The sequence below is a fragment of the Brienomyrus brachyistius genome, chromosome 16 (genome assembly GCF_023856365.1).
Source record: "Brienomyrus brachyistius isolate T26 chromosome 16, BBRACH_0.4, whole genome shotgun sequence".
Classification (NCBI taxonomy): Eukaryota; Metazoa; Chordata; class Actinopteri; order Osteoglossiformes; family Mormyridae; genus Brienomyrus; species Brienomyrus brachyistius.
The window spans coordinates 10,582,880-10,604,268 of NC_064548.1; the positions used below are offsets into that span (position 1 = coordinate 10,582,880).

Here is a 21,389-nt window from a genome sequence, read left to right on the forward strand (position 1 = left end):
GCTAAGCAGAAAGAATGGCTGGGATCAGGGGCAGCTGTGTAAGAAATCCAAGGAATTGAGAGGGAGCGTGAACAGTGCGTCAAAAACAGTAGGAAGTACCTACCAAGTGGCATTGTGCACCTCCTCGAGTGAGAGGCCTGCTAGGGATAACTCCTGTTTAGCCTACAGCCAGGGAGAGTACAGAGAAGACCGAGGAAAATGGGGGGAGTGCATCTTGCAGTCTTATAGAATCCAGATGTGTGAAAGGAACCTCAAAGGTGCTCATTCGCTGTGACAGACTGAACACAGAGAGGCGCAAATTGAGACCTGGGGAGAAACACGTGTGCGTAGATTTGATTTGTGAGTTAGCAAACGTGACAATTACAATACAGTACCTTTCAAAGAAGCTGACAACTGCATTTAAGACTTCAAAGCGTTCATGAATCTCTGTCCTCTATCTCACAATTAGCCCAGCGGCAATGGATGATTTAATCTAAACACGCAACTTTGGAGTTTGAAACTCCAAATCTTGGAAGGCAGTGATGCAGATACTTCCAGCTAACAGCTAACTATTACCGAGACCAATATTGTGCCCCGTAAGCATACACAGAGACACACACACACAGACACACACACACACACACACACACACACATATACTCTTGTAACCTTTTTTGGTATGGCAAAGCATTTTTTTTTTTTACGTAATTTCAACTGAAAGGGTGCCACACACACAAACACACACACATTATATATGGCATCCTATCAGCTACATTTCTTGTGGAAACAGCATATAAGCCTCCACCGAAATGGCTATGGAAATTTCCAGAAATTTCCAGAATAACCCAAGCAAATTCGCCTGCTTCATGATCTCCAGGCTACTGCACAGAAGAACATCCTTTGTTCAGCTTTTTCTTTGTTAGAAGAGATACATTTGTCTTTTTTTAAACTTTGATATTTTACAAATATAAAAAAAGCAAGGACATCGGCCACAAGAACACAGGTAATATCTGTTTAATGATATACTGCATATCAGGACAAGACTTACACCAAATGAATATGTCTTCTCATACATATGTAACTTTCTTTAATAGCTATGCTTTTCCATTTAAATGCAGATGTAACACGAATGTGACTTCGCTGAGGTGGCCCTATATAAACCAAGGTATTGTGCATCGTCCCATGTCGTCTTTTCCAAACACTGCAGAGAAAGCAAGGCAAGCAAGCAACAAGTAGGGCACCTGGCGTTCTCGCTTCACTGTCGAAATTCCCCATGTCACTGGTGTGACACTGTCCCAACACAAAGTCGGGTCTGATGCCTGACGCTGGTTTTACACACCAGCAGATGGTGAATACTCTCGCCTTGCCCCACCCTGCCGGCCACAAGCGCAGAACTCGCTTTGTCTCCAAACTAGGCCAAGCTCAAACTACCGGAAAATTCACTGTACAACCGGGGAGGGAAAGGGAAACATGCCGGCACCCGCCCAAACAGTTGCGGTCGAAATGGACCTGACTTCCCGGCAGGTCTCAGTCCCCACAAGAGCCGCGCTTGTGTGAATAACTGCAACTTCGGGTGTCACACTGAGAGACCCCATTAAGTTGGAAATCTAATCAGGAAAAATGCGCTGCCCCGCAGACACATACTGGGACAATGCGGACATATTGTGTGCCGGGTTTATCGTTCATTCGATGAGTAGCCTACGTGAAAAGTCAACAGCGGACCATTCACAGAGAAGCTACAGCTGGCCAGTATAAGGTCCGTGACTTTTGTTTCAGAATTATAATTGCTTAGGCCTTATTATTAGTACTTTTAAGAGCTTTTGAAAATTTCAGCTGCGGAAGAGTCAGGACCATATCATTTTCATTTAAAAATTACTGCAATGATTATAAGACTCCGGATGTATGAGCATGTAAATAGGGAGCTTGATTGTTTTGGAATGCAGGCATTGTGAAGACTGCTTGGATGGGGCCCTGTGAACTTTCTGGGGTATTAAAGACTCTTTCTTAAATTTGTCATTTCAGAAAGGTCCAAAAGTATGTTAGAGTCACCCCAGGGAGTCCTGGGCAATGCCACGTCCTGGGCCTGCCGATACCGGTTGTGGATTTGCAAAGGCTATATTTACATCAAGTCAAACCCATGTAATATCGCATCTGTCAATGTTGGGCTCCGGTCCTAATCTCGCCTTCTGTCAGCACTTTGTTAGTAAAGCCACCCTCTCCATCCCTCCCCAGGATGGTGTCACATGGCTGGGTGCGGGGAGCGACCGGGCGAAGGGGGAACGAGGTCTTTCCAAGCGACATGCTTTCCGTGCCGCCCCACAATCCCTGGCAACAGAGCTGGCACACAGCAGGGCGCTCTCTGAGGATGGGACCAATCCTAGTGGGGGGGGGGGGGGTGCACGTCAAGGCCATGGGGGGCAGCATAGCTACGCTGAAGGAGGTGTGTATGGGAATGTGTGTGTGTGTGTGTGTGTGTGCGCGAGTGGGGGTGGGCAAGTGAAGTGTCCCAACACAGAGAAGGTAGAAAAGTCTTCAGAATTCCAGAAAAATCTATAGAAAACCAGGCTAAACGGGACTGTCTGGCACAGAGCACACATTTATTGAGAAGCCGAGAGATTAAAAGTTGAATAAGCAGAGGAGCGACTTGGCCTGGACAGCAACACCAACAAAAACGGAAAGCTGGGTTGCTGAAATGACAACACAGCCAAATGCACGAAGTACAGATGCCTGAAGGGTGTGCTTTCATACCCCCTGTCTGCAAACAGCGTACTGCGAAGCCAGCCATACTCTGGTGTATGTCGAGTCTTATCACATCTGCATTTGAAAAGAGTCAATGCCAACGTTTTCGATAATGCTCTCTAATTGGTAGTTCTTTGCCTGCTTAATCCTTCATGTTTATTTTTGTTTTACTTTTTATTTTTCTTGCTTTAATATGCCATGACATGAACACTCGGTTCTGTTAACTTGCAATATTACTGAGGATTGATCGAATACATTTTATACCAAAGAAGACAACACAAGCACACAAACACATACACACATCTGTAACTCGCTTAGCTGTTTGAAATCCTGGCTCTTCCATCTCCTTTTTTTTTGATTTTTTTTTTCAAGGCTCCCTTAGGGTGACGGGATCAGGGTCCGGCTATTTCTGTGGGGAGACAGGGGGCTCTGTTTCCGGCCCTCCAAGGTACTGGCTACAATTGGGATCCCCTCTCACCATGGGGGACGCTGGGATCTGCCGTCCGGTGTGGGGATTGACACACCAGCATTCACCCCTCTGTCCGTGCACCGACATCTTGCACTGAAATACACAACATGGGATGTGGAGGTCAGTGAGGAATATTATCATTGTCATTCAGGTAGAGGAGCCTGGGGGGGGGGGGGGGCAGAGCTCGGGTGTCATGTTACACTAACAACATCTGATATTTGGTTCATTTGTAAGGGCATACTCTGTCGCCCCCCACTGAGTGCCGAGAAAATGAGGTCACAATAGACTGGGATACAGTTTAATTCAGTGGCGCCAAATGTGCAAAAAAAAAATGATTTTTTTCCCTCAATGACAAAGAACAAAAAGTGACAGTTATAGCAATTAGAGAGTGGCTTTGGAAACAGCCTGCACATCACAATAACGAAGCACTTCACTCATTTCACTGGCCTGTTGTCCTTGTTTCACTTTAAATAAAAGAAGCTAGATTTAACTGCTTTCTCATACTTCGTCTTTCTGATTTTAAAAGCAATTCAACTAGTGAAAAAGTTATTCAACGTGACAAAGGAAATATCTGTATAAAGTTTGAATCTTTAGAATCCTGCTGTAATTATTTAGTTTGAAATTGTTTTTATTTAGTCAGTAGTTAGTACGCCGCTGAACCAAAGACCAAAGGCTTAGGCAGGACCTTACCTGCTTCAGGTTGTACTGCCCCCTCTTGTCACAATTGGGAATATGCAGGGAATACAGATCTTCCAGGGGGCCCCTGTTCTCACTGAAGGGCATTTTAGAGATGCGCTCCAAAACCTGGTCCAGCTCTTGTTGGCATTGGCTCTGTGGACCCAAATGAAGTGGTCAGGACTGGCTCCAGGGAGTCACCTAGTGCAGTGCTTCTAAACCGGGGGGCACAGCAATCAACAATGATGAAGGGGAGGGGCTACAGGATTTAATCGAAAAGCATAGAAGAAAATACAACACTGCTCAACCTAGGGCTGGGCAGTAGTCAATTTTGAATTTTTACAGTTCAATATCTTTTTTCTAAACGTGATATCCATATAATTTGTGAGTTAAAAGTAGGGGTTTACTGAAGATCTTTAATTGACACCAACAGTATTTTTTCCTGGTTGCAAACAGTATGACGGCACCGGTCTTGGCGATACACCGAATCCCAGAATTCATAGCTAAATTCAAACCATTCAGTTTGCAACATCTCAGAGAGAAGCTGACGGAGGGGAAAGGTGAGGAATCACTGTGACTTGGTTCATTTTGTTTTATAGACTGTGTCACTCATTGTTAAAAAATAACGGAAGTTGCAATAGATCTATTTTGTTGAAGGCTAATCCCTTAAAATTAGGGTCGTTTTAGTTATTAAGCACGTTTGATGGTTGTCAGGATTCTGATTTTAGAGCCATTCGCCAAATACCTTTTAGATGTAGATATTTCTTGTATTAAACATTCATCTTCTGTTTTGAGAGTAATGTCATAAACCGAGAAATAAAGAATTTCGGTGGACATAATGGAGTGAATTTTTTTTTGAGTTACATTCAAATAAAATTACTTAGTTTGGCTGTAAAACCAAATTAAAATGTGTTTATATTAATGCATTGGCAATATTTCTCATCACAAGAAACAGGAAAGGTTGGAAACCACTGCCCTAGGGGATTTGGCCCCCTGCTCCATGTGGCGAGACCCCCTTCATCAAAGAGGCCCTCTGACAGAGGCTACTCTGCCCTTGGATCAGGATGAGAGATTGCCTAGACCTGGGCAGCGGCCAGGACCTTATCCATATCACACGGATGGAAACCACCCAATCGCGTCGCAGTGTTGCACGGCCGCTTCCAGACGTGATGTAATCTGACATGCTATGAAAACTCACAAAAAGTCCTATTAAGATTTCATGACATACTGTCTAATGGATGTCTGTAATTTATGGAAACCTTCCCCTGAAAAAGGGGGGAAAATTCTTTTTGGGTTACCCTACTTGGCATCTGGTCATTTCACCATCCTAATTATTATTAATGTTGGTACGTGCTAATAGTCACTCATCTACTTTTTTGTGTGGGAAAATCTTCTTTTTTTTTTTAACCAACTGTTTAGCAGGTTTGAAGCATTTGCAGATTCCATACAAGGATTACAGTGCATTTCCAACTAGTCCAAACTAGCTCTTCGAAATCGATATTCGCAGGTGATGATTAGCAAAGAAAATCATTACTTGACAAGGTTTAACACTGCCCTGCTGTAAAAGAACAAGTTAACAATTTTGTTATAAATTAATTGGAAGATTTTATGTTCTGCCAGTTATGTAGCTCTTAAAAGCCTCATTTTGTTAGGTGTTAAAGGCAACAAAATTGGGATACGTAACCGGAAAACTACAGAACACAATCCTGGAAATTTTAATGGTAATGGAAGCATTTAGCATGAATGTTTCGCTGCAACAGATTTTTCCAATACCCAAAGCCTGGATATTTGCCTACAGCTCTTTTTGAAGCATAGAGCTGCTTCAGGAGTTGAGTGGCTACCCAACTTTCATGTGTGTATGTAAACAACACCAGAAGAGGGCACTGGTGTGCTAGATTATTGCAGGTCTTAGGCAGGGGTAACCTTGGCATTTGATACACTTATAAAGGCTTCTTCAACCAATGTTGGCTACAAAGAAGCATCCACTCACATTTTTCAAAAGTCATCTTCAGCTGAAGGACTGTCCCCTATAGCTGACCCCACGGGCGACCTCGCTGAATGTGGACTCACCAGCTTTACAGGGGGAATTTTGACTTCTTCTGCTCTGTTGGACTTCATTTTGGTCTTCAGCTCCTGTCGGTGGTGCCGGACCGCGTTCTTCTTGGGGTCGTCTTTGGTGGGCCTCCTCTCAGATGAGCCCTCCGTCAGGCTGATCACGGATTGGTCCAGCACTTCCCCTGCTGGGCATCCAAGCATATTGCCAGACTGAAGCATCAAAAGAAAGCATTGAGGCTTGCATGTCTTGGTAGAAGACCAAGTACTGACTCGCCTCATATAATCAGCATTCTGTTATGCAGATCGAACAATGGGACTCAGGTACCAGGAATGGCGTGATCTGTCATGCAGCAGCCAGGTCACATGGCTTATCCTATAGTACATATGCACTGAGGTGCTGTAATCTGTCAGATAAGCTAACATCCAAAAACAGAAATACCTGAAAGAAATTTTAATGAATGATACAAAAAAGAATGTTACATCTATCCATCCTTTTTCCTTCCCCTTATGCAGTACAGGGTTTTGGAGGTCTTAAATCCACCATGTGACCCTAGATTTTGACAGGCCCCTTAAAGTCAATACAACATTCCCAGCATTTGCACAGGAAAGCAGATAAGTTCACCGTAAAATCCCAAAAGTTTAACCTTGTAATTAAACATTGACAAACACAACCTTCCTGTCATCCCCATCAAGGCAGTTTTTTATTTTTATTTTTTGCAGTGCTAGACAAATCGTTTTTGGGATTTTGGGAGTGGTGGTGTGGGGGGGGGGTATACTCATGTGACCCACCAATGTTTCCTTTGCTCTATCTACCCTTCCTGAATGAGCATGTTCCTCAGAAGGTAACACGTATGCTTGAGATGGCAGTGTGTTGATGAACACTCACAAATCACCTTAGTTCACCTTACGTGCTTTCGGACTGAGATATGAAACACATACACACAGTCGCCGTAAGAAAAAAACTAAAGAAAAAATGAAATGTTATAATTTAGGTATTTAATAAAGATTTCAAATGTTGGCTAAAGAAACACTATTTATTACAGTATATATTACTTTAGTTCCCAGTTAGCAATCAATTCACAAATGTATGCTCATGTAATGTGCATTATAGATACCTTCGAAATGCAGTGTGATGCAATGATAAAGATTTATAAACATGGCTATAACAATTTACAGAAAACATACTCCATTATAGCATTTTATATTCCATCCATCTGTCCATTTTCCAAACCGCTTATCCTACTGGGTCGCGGGGGGTCCGGAGCCTATCCCGGAAGCAATGGGCACGAGGCAGGGAACAACCCAGGATGGGGGCCAGCCCATCGCAGGGCACACTCACACACCAGTCACTCACACACCATTCACTCACACATGCACACCTATGGGCAATTTAGTAACTCCAATTAACTTCAGCATGTTTTTGGACTGTGGGGGGAAACCGGAGTACCCGGAGGAAACCCCACGACGACATGGGGAGAACATGCAAACTCCACACACATGTGACCCAGGCGGAGACGCAAACCTGGGTCCCAGAGGTGTGAGGCAACAGTGCTAACCACTGTACCACCATGCCGCCCCAGCATTATATATTATGTACCATATATTATTATGCATTATGAATGCTTTATGAAGCTCTCGTCGATAATGCACCTTCATAATGTATTGTAATGGACAATTTAGCCTGACCAATCAACCGATCCTGCATGCTTTTGGACCGCGGGAGGAAACCGGAGCCCCCGGCAAAACCGGGCAGAGCGTGCGAGCTCCACACAGAAAGGAACTGAGGCAGAAAGCAGGACCTTCTTGCTGTGAGACAGCAGCGCTAACCACTGCGGCACGCGCCGCCCGGCCACGCGTCCACAATTTCAAATTCGCCCGCCATCTCGCATTCAGTCAAAACCAAAAGCCGACGTATGACGTCGACGTGAATACGCAGTGACATCTGACGTCATGAAATCAAATGTATTATTACACCAATTTTTCTGTTAAAAGTACTGTTAAGTACTGCTAAAGTAGCGATTCATTTTCCACATCAGACATACATGAACATCGATTTTTAACCGATTCGCGATTCATCGTTTCATTCATAGTAATTTATAAACACATTCATAACAAATAATGATGCATTTATAAAACATTATAAACATGGCTATAATTATTCATCAAAAGGCATAACATATTATACCCATGTGCATTATGCATTATGAATGCTCTATGAAACTCTCCTCTATAGATACATACATAATTCATTATAACGGTTTGTTTAAGAATTGAGTGCTTTTATATTGCACTATAAAGGTGCATTTTAGATGAAACATGGCTATAATGTGTTGCGCATTTTTATAAATATTTATAGTCATGTTTATAATGCTTTATTAATGCATTATAATGCATCACAAATCTATTTATAAATTACTAAAAACATTGGCTTAAGTAAAGTGTTACCGAGATTTCATACTGTTTCAAACTAAAGAAAAGATGCTGTCATAACTGAAAATCACTACGTATTTCAAATATGAGGCTTGCCGACAGTGTACTCACACCTACAGTCATATTTTTCATATAAAGATATTTGTAGCTAAGTGTTTTTCAGTGGAATAGTCTTCGCTGAAGGCCTTGCTTCGCTGGTTACGTGTCTCCAAAGCCACATCCTCCATCAGTGCTCTCCACTGTCTCACTTTAGTGACAGACGTCAGAGGAGAATAAAGAGAAATCGAGGCATGAAACCTCCATCTACTGTTTGACACCCAACTAAACATAAAAGGACTAAGAACAGTGCTTGCTTCCTTAAGCGACTTTCTCCAGGACCCTATTCATGCTGCAGCCAGCACCTGGCATTACACTGCATCCTAAGAATCTGTGCTTCTGCATCTCCACACCTGCCTGGACACCTCCAGCTCCAGCTGGCTTGCTCCAATATCAAGTGTCGTCCAGACACAGGAGGAACTGAGAGCTCGGCCCTTCCAGTTGGCAGCTTCACAATGAGGTGAACTGTACAGCATCCCCAACTTTGCACGTGATCAGACAGATGTAGTCTGCAGAGGGAAGAAACTCCAACAAATATACTCCATATTCTACTAAACATGATGAAATACACAGCTATGGAGAAATCATCACAAGCCAACTTCAATCCATAGACGAAAAAGCCTCAACTCTCAAGGTATGTTTCAAGCCTGCATTTTTATCACTATCCTGCTCTGAGGCCACAAAGGGCACCCCCCCCTTCAATCCAACCCCACCCCCATCCCCCTAAACTCCCTGCAGCCCTGCCCCCGGCCGCTTTTCCCACTGAGGCACAGCACAGACATGAGAACACTTACACAAACTTCAATTTCTTGAAAGTATAAACACTGAAGGAATCAGCTTTGTACCATCCCTATGAACTCTACCATCAAAAAGAAGGGATGGGCTGGGGTGGGCAGAAGAGCTGTTTTTCCACAAATGGGGCAGAGGTCAAGTTTGCCGAGAGAAAATGTTATGGCAGAAAAATACCGACCCTGGAGCAGTTTACTAGGACTACGTAGATGCCTGCTTATGTAAGATGGGGTCTTTTGAGGACCCAACCCAACGAAGAGATGCAAAAAATAAATAAATAATATAAAAAGTTTCCTTATGCTGGTGCTCCAGTTAAATGTCCAGTATTTCTCAAGTTCTTTCACTAACCGTTAAATTGGAATACCGCTGGGACTGGCAGACTTCCAGAAGCCGTAGTACCAGTTCCTCGGTGCTTGGTGTACTAGCTATTACAGGGTTTGGCTGAGCCTCAGGCACTTCAGGGTGACTTTCGGATGGGTCAAGTGGCTCGACCCAAGAGCACCGTGTCCTTATCTGCATTTACGGCCATGTTTACAACATCTAAGGCAGAAGGGGGATAGGCAGAAGACACGGTTGAAGGCCATATCAACTGAAATTCATAAATCACAAGAAAACTCTTGAGTTCCTGTGGCAAAAAAAAAGAGCACTTAAAAAGAACCCAGGAGAATAATAAAACAAAAGGCAAGCCACCTGCATAAATTTTTGAGGCTGAAATGCCCTGCTAACTACTCGAGCGCAGAGAGGTGGATAATCACATTGAAGCGCTATAATAAATTACACTGTATGAACCACAAAACTATGGAGATTTTAACATACAACTAAAGAATAGGACTGTATTTCAACCCATAGCAAAGGTTCGTATAATGGGTTTTTAAGAGCATCAAAACTCATCAACTTGTGTACTGGTATAGATACACAAGAGTAGCTCATGCCTCTGGTATCCTTTGATGCACTGCAATACCAGTCAAAAGTCTAGACACGCCAAACCGCATACAAAGGAGAGTGATAGTGTCACATTACATGACCTGGCCGCCTAACCTAAACACAGTAGAGATGGTTTTCAAGGTGTTTGACCAAAGACTGAAGGAACAGCAGCCAATGAGAGCTCAGCATATGTGGGACCTGGAAAAGCATCCCAGGAGAATGAAACTGGCGTAGAGGAGACAATAGGGTCAGCCAGTCCCTGGGGCAAATGGGGTTAAGGGTCTTGCTCAGGGGCCCAATGGTGGGATCACTCTGCAAACCACAGAATTTGAACCAGAGTGTCCTGAGTCCCAATCCACAGTACCACCCCCCTCCCCCAACATTTTTTTTTACTTTTACCTTGCATAATCCATATATGTTATTTCAGAGTTTTGATGTTTGTGTAATTATTCTAAAATGTATAGAATAGTAAATAGAGCTTTCTCTGGGTAGGTGTGTCAAAACTTTTGACGGGTACTCTTGGTTGAAAGGTTGATAGTATTCTATCATTCTATGCAGACATACCAAAACAAAAGTAAATCACAGAGGAGTAGAAGAAGCTATCCCCTCCTTAGTCCGCCAGCATTCAGTGACTCAAGCCGATCTCCGCTGGATCCCTTCCAGCGATTTTGTGGAAAGACGTCGACAGGATCAGGTAAATCATGCTCCGCTGAGCCTGAAGGCTCTTTGTTTCCTTCTATTACATAATCTCCGCTGTGTCCAAGAGTAACACATAACTGCTTGATGGAGGAAACCTGACTCAACAGAAAGGGTCAGTCCTCTGCATGCTGGGATCAGGGTGGTAGCACAGAGTGTCCTGCACTGAAATCAGTGCTATCAGCATATGTCTGATCAATATCAAAGCCCGTCCCAAAGCCTCCCCAAGTTCCAATCAATGACGCACGCGCCCCATCCATGATGATGTCATGCCTCAGCCAATCAAGTGAAGCAAGTGCAGTTCAAAGCCTAGGACACACCAATCTGATTTTAGGCCAAGCTGTCAGTAACTGCCTGTCGGACATGGTTGATCCCGGGTTGCCGCTGTTTTGGCCAACTGAGCATGTTGAAACGGCATTGAAGCTAGCTGCTGAATCTGAGTTCTCTGATTGGGCCCCAACCATCACTTCTAGGCATGCCAGTGTATTCCTGAGAAAATTTTCACAATCAACAGGAGAGGATGGGAGCCAATCGTTCACCAACCTTGGTTGGCACTAATGTTTGTTGACTTGCGTACCCAACTTTAAACAGAAGCACTCTTCTGTTCCTTGTTAACGAGGAGAAAGCACATTAGTGTTTAATTAGAGGAGATTAACCTGTACCTGCCGCTAGCGTTTTTCTTCCTATCCCATGCCAAAAAACTGTAAATAGAGATGGCCTACACTGTAAAATAATAAATCACCCAGTCTTGGAACTTAAACTGATGATCCAGCAGAATCCATTAAACTAAATTTAAATGCAAGCCCAGAAAAACTCATCTCTTATCTTGATATATGAGCATCTCAATCCCTGCCACTGGCTACAGCAGAACAGAACTTGCACATGTATGTTGGCATTAAAATCTGTGCTGCTTTGCAAACTCCAAAAAAATGAAGAGAGCGCTACCTCTGTCAATGATTGACACGCTATTGATATTTTAACACAGTGATTAAATGTACAAGGCTGGAGTTCCGTTAACTTTGCTTCAAGGTGGTAAATGAGAGGACTATTGCATGTAAATATATCTCATCCTCATTCAAGGCCGTGATGCTCCCTTCATGTTGAAAAATACCTGCAACCAGGTAGTTCTTTAATTGACAAAGGAGCATAATAATGGTGATTATTGCTCCCATTCAGATGCTCAGAAACTTGAAGACATTCCAGATTGTCACATCTTTACACACTGTCAGCTTAGAATCTGATTTAGCCGTGCATCTTGCACCCGTGTGCAAAGTAAGCGGAGGTTGAAATATTCGGTCACTGTCAATTACATGTATTATTAAATAATTTGTGCTATTCTACCAAGTCTAGGCAGGGACCCCTTAAAAGCATATCATACTGGACACCCAACCCAGACCAATCCGATTACATTCTAAATTATTTAAGCCCAATGTCACTTATGGGCCCTTGAAATCATTCTACTCCCCCCCCCCCCCTTATATAAATAAAGAAAGGCTTTCAGCACAAAGAATATCTCAAAAAGGTGTGCCTATCTTTTATAGAATATCATGTATTTAAAGCTGAACCTGTCAGTTCCTTGTGGAAAATGGATTTAAAATTCAAGCCCAAACGCGAAGCAGCATGACTAGTCAGTGATTGGCCATGGAGTGAAAAAAACATCAGTGTTATGCTGAAGTGTTCTGGGTAGCATACATAGGTTGCACTTCAATACTTTTTTTCAGTGCCAAAATGACAGGTGGCCTCTATTGTTCTGTCAATGTTCCTTAAAATCACTAAAACAACATGTAATTATCGGTAAACCGAAACTCGAAGCATGACGCATTTGGGTAACTGCGATTTCTTCTTGCGTGTCAACCATTACAAGAGTGCACATGGCGGAGCTCTTACTTAATGCAAAATGACTTCAAATGACTCCTGTAAAACTGCCTGGTGTGAAAAATTAAATAAGCATTTCATACAGAGACCCTTTTCAAATCCGCAGTCAGGGCTTAGAATTCGCTTTGTCGCGTTTGACCTGAATTCACACTACATTCCCAGGATATTTATTTTATTCAATACACTCCCTAACACTATATATACACCAAGCTTGGTACAATAAACTGCATATGTGTCTATGTGAGCATGTTTCTATCAAAGCCAGTTGTCACAACAAGCCAGTTATGCCTCTTCTAAACCCCAGAATATACACAGTTGATACTGTCCCACATTCTGAAGAGTACAACTGTAAAGTTGTTAAGTGGTTGCACTAAAAATATATAAATAAAAACCACACCACTCTCCTATATTGATGCTGAAGGCACAGTCAGGTCTGAGTCCTGGGAGTTTTTGCTGAAACGTCATTGAAGTTTGGCCTTCTGACATTCTGCCATCACTTTTCCAGCCAGCAGGGGGTGCTTGACTGATGTCCCAGGGACACAGCAAGAATTCCTGCCCCCCCCCCCCCCTTTGACGGCTTGACACCTCATTGGTTTTTGGATTGTAAATTATGCTGGCCAGAAAGCAAGGAGATTTAAGGAGAGGGTACGAGTCCTGACACGCAAACGTCGTGGCATCACACTTGTTCACCTCAACTCCTGCCCACCTCCCATACAACTAATTAGGCCCCTCGTGGGGGAGTCAGAAGGAAGGAGCCAGGAGTAAGCCACAGTACAATGTACCCCACAGGGCTCCAAAGGTAATTACAGAGCACATGAGAAAGAGGAAGAGAGGAAGAGAGACAGAGAGAGAGAGAGAGAGGGGGAGAGAGAGAAATACTGAAAAAAGAAAGAAAAAAAAATCGTGGTCCAGGACCCTCTTCCATTTCATGCACTAGGATTGAACATTCCTGTGAACTAAAAGGACAAAAAAATGTGCACTCAGGTAGAAGAGAACACAGGACTTCACAGGAACATTTCTCCATAGCGCTGCAGAACTGGTAGCTTTGATCTTTTCCTCCGTCTGAGCAGAATTTGAGTGACTGAAAAACGTCAGAGGATAAAAGGACCCAGGAATCCATTTCGACTTAGTCCAACTCAATTCAAATTACTTCCACTTTTTCAAATTCTACCATCAGAATCTAGTATATTCAGAAAAAAATATCTCTAATATGATTTCGCCTTAAAACTAGATCAATGAATCCTCAAAATGACTGTTCACATGTACAAGGTCAAGAGCCATATGTGCAATATAACCTTTTCTCAAGAACAGCAGCAGCCTAGAAACTGAAGTACGCTGTACTGCCCTCTCAGAGACTTCTACTGCCACTTTGTGTGAAAGGGAGACTACGAAGGGAAGCAGAGGCGAGGGATAGACACCGGGTGAGGCTTGAATGGGCTTGCTCAGATTCATGCTGTTTCAGTCCTGGATGCCTCCGACAGCCCTGAAGCAGCAGGAATACAATGTGTCCCTTTGATTGGAAAAGGACAAGCCCATGGAAAATGCTCAAAAAAATAAATAGAGAAAGAAAAGAAATTATTTGCTCCAGCTTTAGCTCTTGGGGGGGCGGAGGTCAAGGTAAGAGCGACTGCAAGGAACCCAACGGAGGGAACCTTAGGTAGGCACCAGAATGTGCATCGAGGAGCAATTTGAATTCAGGGGGATTGGGGGGGGTGCATATGTGACCAGATGATGGCACAAAGTGACGTACAACATCATTACCCCTTGGTGGCCAAGGTTGCAAGAATTCTGATAGACTGGACTAGGGCCACCACCGGGGGGGACAAGGACGAGATGGGTATATTTTCCCGGTGACACATGATAACCAGCGATGAACAGGTCGATTGGAGTAGTGGAGAGAAAGTAAGCAAGTCATTATAAGCAGCCGTTGTGATGACGTAATGGCATGTGGAAACTGTGGGGGTCACTGTTTGGACTCTCATTGACTGATGCTTTGTTGTTCATCACGCCTTCAACGGCAATTGGTCGAATTTGTTCCAGCTCTTCCTGGCAGAGTTTTCCGGACAGGCTTCGCTCCCTCCACAGCATCTCACGGTGAGGGTATGGGAGGCCGGTTATGGAACTCCGTGTCCTGGGATTCCTCGCTGCCTGAGCCTCTTCAGTGAGGTATGGGAATTAAGGCAGGCTACTGCGGAACCTCCTACGGATTCCACAAAACGCCCAGCATCAGCCAGCCTGTTTCTATCTGGGCACCACGCGGAGGGCTCGCAGGTCTCCGTTTCGGGTCACTCTTCCTGCCTTCCCTGGGAGAACACTTCTCTTCAGAGATGTGACCTATTTGTTTCAGGCCACAAAAGGGCCAGATTACTTCCTCCTGTTTCCACTAAGACCTGGACAACATCCACACACGTACCTTTCTGTGTAAGCCAGCAAGACCTCGCTTCCAATGATCATTCAGTGCGACTGACATTTCCTTAAAGTAATCCAATAAAGACTGTGAAAGCATGCTTGTGCACTTATTTAGACCAGATTGTTTAATTGCTTAGCAAGCACTTTTATCCAGAGCAGCCAAAATAGGCTGTAATCTTTAAAGACTGTTAAAGACAGATGCATCCATTTTAGGATTGTGTTAAGTACTTTGCTCAAGGCAACAACAACAAGATGAATTAAACTGGCAACTTTCTGGTCCATTCCATTACCCTTAATGCCCAAAAACACGTCGTGATAAAAGAAATTAGCCAGCCTCTGGTAAACTTTCCAGCAAATTCACATGAAAGTAGGTCAAACTTCAAAGGTTCGCCATTCCAGTCATTGCTAAATCCTATTACCTTGTTTCACTTTATTTCCTTGGAAAGTCATAAAAGTCATGACATTAAAGTCAAATCCATTTTCAACTGAACTAAGAATGCTAGGGGTTCAAAGCAATTAATTCTATCAGAATTCATCTAAAAGGTCACGGTTTCACTGGGTCTCTTTTTTATCTCACCCTGGGCTCAGGGCTCACTATAGTGATCTCTAAGATCTGGTGCAACTATCATAAAAAGAGCATTTTTCAGGGAATTTCAAATGGTTAAGGAAAACTACCCAAAGTTAACGGCTCTACTCAAAGTGATCTGCCTTCACAGAGGCTTCTGGCTGGCATGCTGATACTTTAGAAGTCAACACACAGAGAAAAAAAATCCAGTGAGTGTTTGCTCTTCTCGTGGGAGGGGTCGCTTTAGGTTACAGCGTTTAAGGGGTGGCAGTTCTGCCTCCTGGTGCCAAAAGATAGATCTGTTAGCGAGCTGGTGGCCGCATATACGCAAATCGCGAGCGCAGTGTCGCTTACGTGTATTATAAGTTCACTACCGACATGTAATTTATTAACACGTGAAGGAAATCCACTAGAAATGGACAAATCTGAGAATGCCAAATTTAGTCTCTAGATATTATTATTATTATTATTACTAATAACACTGTTGTTGATTTTTTTTTTGTTATTGCTGAATACTGGGGGTGTGATAGCAACAGTACAATGTTACAGAAGCAAGTAAAAGAACATCAAAAGCTAGCACGAATATTATTTTGTGGTTTCTAAGTCAGGTGCATTCCTTTCCCATTTTTCAGAATATGTTATAGAGTACAGGCGTCATGGGGGCAAATTCCGTATTACACACCGAAAGAAAGTAACGATGCAAATGTATAGAATTGATGCGCAAAATATGAGTGAATGTCAGGATGGAAATTATAAGGCTCAGTGACTGCCCAGATGTGAGATGCATAGCTTGGGTAACTCACCACTCTGCTCGGGGTGATCAACACTTCCCAAGGGCTCTGCCTCCACTTTGCGTCCGCATCGTCCGAGACCTTTCACCAGCTGCTCCAGGGGCAGCTCCGAGTCCGGCTTCGGGTAACAGCGTAGCCCGCTGGAGCATCTTGGGGTGTAGACGCCGCACAAGTCGCCCTCCTGTCGGGCGCAGACTGGACAGCAGCCGCAGCCGGGCTCCCGCACGATCTCCGCACAAGTTTCCGTGAGCTTCGGGCATGCAGCCTGCCTCTCCGCGGTGCAGCTCGGGCAGCGAAAAACCACCTCCCCGATCAAGGTGGCCGGAAACGCCAGGGATGCCAGCAGCACGCTGCAGCCTATGTACGAGAGCATATTTGCTGGTGGCAGAGGGACTAATGGATATGGGCTGAAGGGGGCAAGTCCAGGTGGAAAAGTGCCGCTGTGTATGCGAACAGGTGAAGTCTCAGGGAGGTGTCCGCGGGGTCCTACCGCCTGCCCAATTTGCCCAAACAGACTTTTTAATATAAAAAAAAATCACAAGACTAATAATGCACGTTTAAATTTAAAAGGTCAAAATATTAAATATTTAGCAACAAATAATGATATTTTATTACCTTTTGATGTAATTTGCTCGGGAAGAATAGACTAGAAGCATTTCCACTGGGTCTTGTTCTTGTATGAAACTTGATAACGTACTAGCGTATTACCATTCTGAATTTCAGAATACTGTAGATTGAAATTAATGGACACATATAGAATATAGCATATAGCAGTATTTTTAAAGAAATTATTGCATGTTTTGGAGTTATTCCGTCTGCAAGAAAACCATATGCTATTTTCTGACTTGAAATCTCAAAAATAAATCGATAAACAGCGCACGCTGAAAGATGCTGTGTTATATGTGAATATGCCCCTTACACATCTGTCAACACTCCATTAAATCTGCACACTGCAGCCGAATTGGGTCCTTGGCTCTATGTTACCTATTGATTACTGTGGCGGAGAGCGGAGGTGTCACGCGAGCCCCCTAAACAAGCCCCCATTAAACCACAGTGCCCAGCAGTCTGACGCGGTTGCCCCGGAGACTAATAGCTGTTGATTTAAGGATACAGAAATAGCCACTCAGTGTGTAATCTAACGCCCTCCAGCAAGCTACAAGATATAAATGAGGATTATTTTGTTTTGTGGGTGCTTACTGATTTTATAGTATTTATATTTATGGTATGCAGTTTGATTTACCTTAGAGGATTTATTAGAAGAAGGCACTTTTTAGAAGCCAGTTTTAGAAGGAATTTGGATCCAGTGGGAGTGTTTATGCAGAACCGTATATATGTATATATCTGTTATTTTAAAAAAGTGTGTACCAGCGTATGTTTTATAAACGTTTTATAAATATAGATTATAGACCAACTGGTCAGTATCATTAAAAGGAAAATGCTCTCATACTTAGAAAGTATTAGATGTCTTATCACTAATGGAATTCCGATTTTTTTAAAGGAATGGAATAGATTCATGGTAGGACCTTCCTTAGATAACCTAAGTAATTGTGTCTTGCGTTCTTTAAATTTTTAATATATGGTTCTGAAGTTTTATTATTATTATTATTATTATTTAATTATTTAGCATTGTCAGTTGTATAATGAATGTCTCCATGGACAATAGTGTTAAATTAGCATTCATGTGGTGAAGCATTTATAGAGCAATATCACTTGTTATATTACCTTGGAGCAGTTTTATCTAAAGATTATTCAGTTTGTACCCCAGCCTCCCTGTTGGGATACAGGCTCCCCCCACAGCTCTGACCATTGTAAGTAGTTGGAAGATGATCCAGGTCTGCTAACATTGTACCTGGGCCTTCATTGGACGCTCAGCCTAGCTACACTTATGCCTAGTCAACTCCTCGACAACCATACGTCTGTAATGTTTTATTCACCCGCTTTGGACAAAATTCAATGTAAATGTACAAAACGAAGATGCATCAAATTCATCTGTTTTTGGTCTGTGGGAGACCTTGGGGGTATCGGAGGATTCTGAGAGCCACAAATTGAAGGAGGCCCCCCCCACCCTTCCCATACTCATCTAAATCTACCTTGGGGGGAGGGGTGGGCAAGCCGACATATTGGCAGAATGCTGACTATTCCAACTTGTGCCTCTGCCTGAGTTTCACCTGTTGCTGTTTCGTGTGCAATTACCACAGATTTAAATACAACAGGTATTACGCAGAGTCCGTTTGGTCTGTGTCCAACGCTAACAGGCTTTGCCGGTTCTGAAAATCTGTTAACAGTCCCTTATACTCCTCTTGCAAGAGTTCCAACTCTATAGCCCTCATTAAATGCGAGGCAACTTTTAATGTCCTTTGTTGAGAATGCCCGAGCAGACTCTACAGATCATCAGAGCGATGCTGCCTTATTTACATCTTACCCTTCCAATAGCAGCAGGCCATTGGAGCTCGTTCACTCCAAGTAGAGAAGGAGATCCAAGGCATGCTGGGAGATTTATGTTCCCATTTGTTGGAGGAGCATAGTTTCTGTCGATGTTATCGTTGGAAGACTTTAGATTTAGACATTTTCTTTACTTTGTGTTTTTGGGTAAGGCACAAACAGAGGGAAAAGAACTAATTTGCGTAATGAGAAGAGTTGCCACAGGAACAGGCAAAGACTCAGCACAGCAGGGGCTTAACAAACAAAGGGCTTTATTTTATGAAAACACAATACAAAAAATGGGATGAGACCCCTTTAAAAACAGCAAGCTGAAATGCAGCAAACATGTAACTGAAAGCTTCTAGAACAAGAAGAAACCAAGTGACATTAAACTCAAGCAGACTGGCAACATGGCAAAGCTTCCCCTAAGCCATAACATTCCCCCCCCCTTCCCTCCCTAATCCACCAAACTGTGCCTCTAAGTAACACTAATGGCTCAGAGACTAACCAGAGTCAGCTGGGGTTCGTTAACCAGGTTACCCCCTAGGCGCAACTTTGTGATCACATGACAACACAAATTCACCCAAACCCCGCTCTGGGTTATTGCTTTGCCCTGACCGGCTCAAACCAGAAAGAGAAAAAAAAAATGATTTCCTTTTTTAGATAAAAATCTGAGACCCGCGAAAAGTGCATAATCTATTTGTTTCAGTCAATCCTGCAGCTGCACTACACAAAATATACAGCTTGACATTTTTAAAGATGTAGCTGCATTTTAGATAATAATTTTAGTGCCGGTTTGTTGTCCCTGTAGGCATTTCACGGTAAATAATCATAAGTACTGTCAAATGGCTCGGAAACATGGGTGTCTGCACTGCTCTTTCTCTTTATTACTTATTCTTTGTGTAACAGCCATGGCTAAGTGATGAGAAGATGTTTTTTTTTTTTCGTAAAGGAAGAGGCCTTATGTCATGGTCAGATGAAAAGAAGCTATTTACTGACCCTTGGTCTTTGCTGATCTCCCCGGACAGCTAGTGTGAATAAAGCTGCCAGTTGGGGGGCCGTCGCAGCCCAAAAACGTGAGGCAATGTCTGACATCCCTTTCGTTCTGTGCTGGTGCAGACCCCAGTTTACCTTGTGGCCTAGGATCCGCCCGGATTTGCATATTCATCTGTATCTCAGCTATTTCTGTCCCGGCCAGAGCTCCGGAAACCTGTGTTGTGCTGAAATGGAAATGGAAGCCCTCACATCCAAGGACGTCTGATCTTGCCATAAGATCTCCATGTCTGCAGAATGGTTGGCGGGCCTGTATAATGAGTTATAGATAATCCCATGAAAATAAAAGGCCCTTTCCAAAGAGTTTAAGGTAGACTGTTTTTAACCCAATTTTTTCATCCAGTATTATTAATGAGGGTCATGTATTAGATAGATTAGACGGACAGACAGACAGACAGACAGACAGATAGATAGATAGATAGATAGATAGATAGATAGATAGATAGATAGATAGATAGATAGATAGATAGATAGATAGATAGATAGATAGAATTACAATCTTCACAGTGTTCACTTTTCATTTGCACACCCCGATCCACATTTTCCATCATTTTGCAAAGGCAATCATTACTCATAGTAGATTTGGCAAATTGTAGTCTAATTACTCTGCCATTGTATATTCCTAGCTCATGACCCCCGAGGTCGAACAGATTATGATTTGCATAGCGTCCGAATGTCGAGAGTGTGCGAACTTACAAGCTCCTAATTAACTTTTCCAGACACACTGGGTGTCAATAATTTGCCTGTGTTCATTAAACTGCAACCATTTGCATTCCTTTCAACTGAGTGCAGACCTTGCATAACTCCTTGGACATTGCCAAAATACACAGTCGCCTTATTGTGTCCGGATGTTAAAAAAAAGTGCTGAGATTGGAGAATTCTGCAACTATCCTATTTAAAGGCTATAACTCCTGCCCAGTCCACTCAGTCAGAGAGCATGCATTGTTCTGCACTCTGGGATTGTGTTCATGGGTTGGGTCCATGTTACTGGGCTGTACGTTGTCCCCCACTGCCCCCTGCAGGTGAGCCCTGGACAAAAATCCTTTCTCAGTCCCTGCCAATGGGCGTCGAAGGATCTGGAGCCAATGGGGACCATCAGAAATGTGCTCAGGTCATATCCTGTCAGATTGTACTCCGTTGTACCCTGTTTTGTTCCTTTATGCTGAACAATTAGGTAGAGTCTGATACCCTGATACAATTGTTTTTACAGGAATAATGAATGCAGTTAACCAAAAGGCAAATTAGTATGATTATTTAACAGGCACATACATTTGAGAAATCTGGGTCAGTCAGGCCTTGGTGCCATTGGGGGTTAAAGGCCTTGTTCAGGGGCTCAATGGTGGAATTGCTCAACCCACCTTGCAATTTAAATCAACGATCTTCTGATAACTGGCACAGCATCTGATATTCCTCCCCAAAATCA

At 43.2% G+C, this 21,389-nt stretch overlaps 1 protein-coding gene across 2 annotated transcripts; it reads right to left on the reverse strand.

Moving 5' to 3' along the window:
* Nucleotides 1-977: 977 nt before the first annotated feature.
* Nucleotides 978-16,950, reverse strand: LOC125710050 (insulin-like growth factor-binding protein 2-A). Of its 2 annotated transcripts, none has more exons than XM_048979218.1 (4): nucleotides 16,505-16,950; nucleotides 5,933-6,099; nucleotides 3,878-4,018; nucleotides 978-3,280 (listed from the first exon to the last, which is right to left on the reverse strand). In XM_048979218.1, the coding sequence occupies exons 1-4, from the start codon at nucleotides 16,863-16,865 to the stop codon at nucleotides 3,122-3,124; spliced, it is 828 nt and encodes a 275-aa protein (XP_048835175.1). In that variant the 5' UTR covers nucleotides 16,866-16,950; the 3' UTR covers nucleotides 978-3,121. The 2 variants fall into 2 exon arrangements, with proteins under 2 accessions (XP_048835175.1, XP_048835174.1); XM_048979217.1 differs by having other exon boundaries at nucleotides 5,933-6,102; nucleotides 16,505-16,946.
* Nucleotides 16,951-21,389: the final 4,439 nt, after the last annotated feature.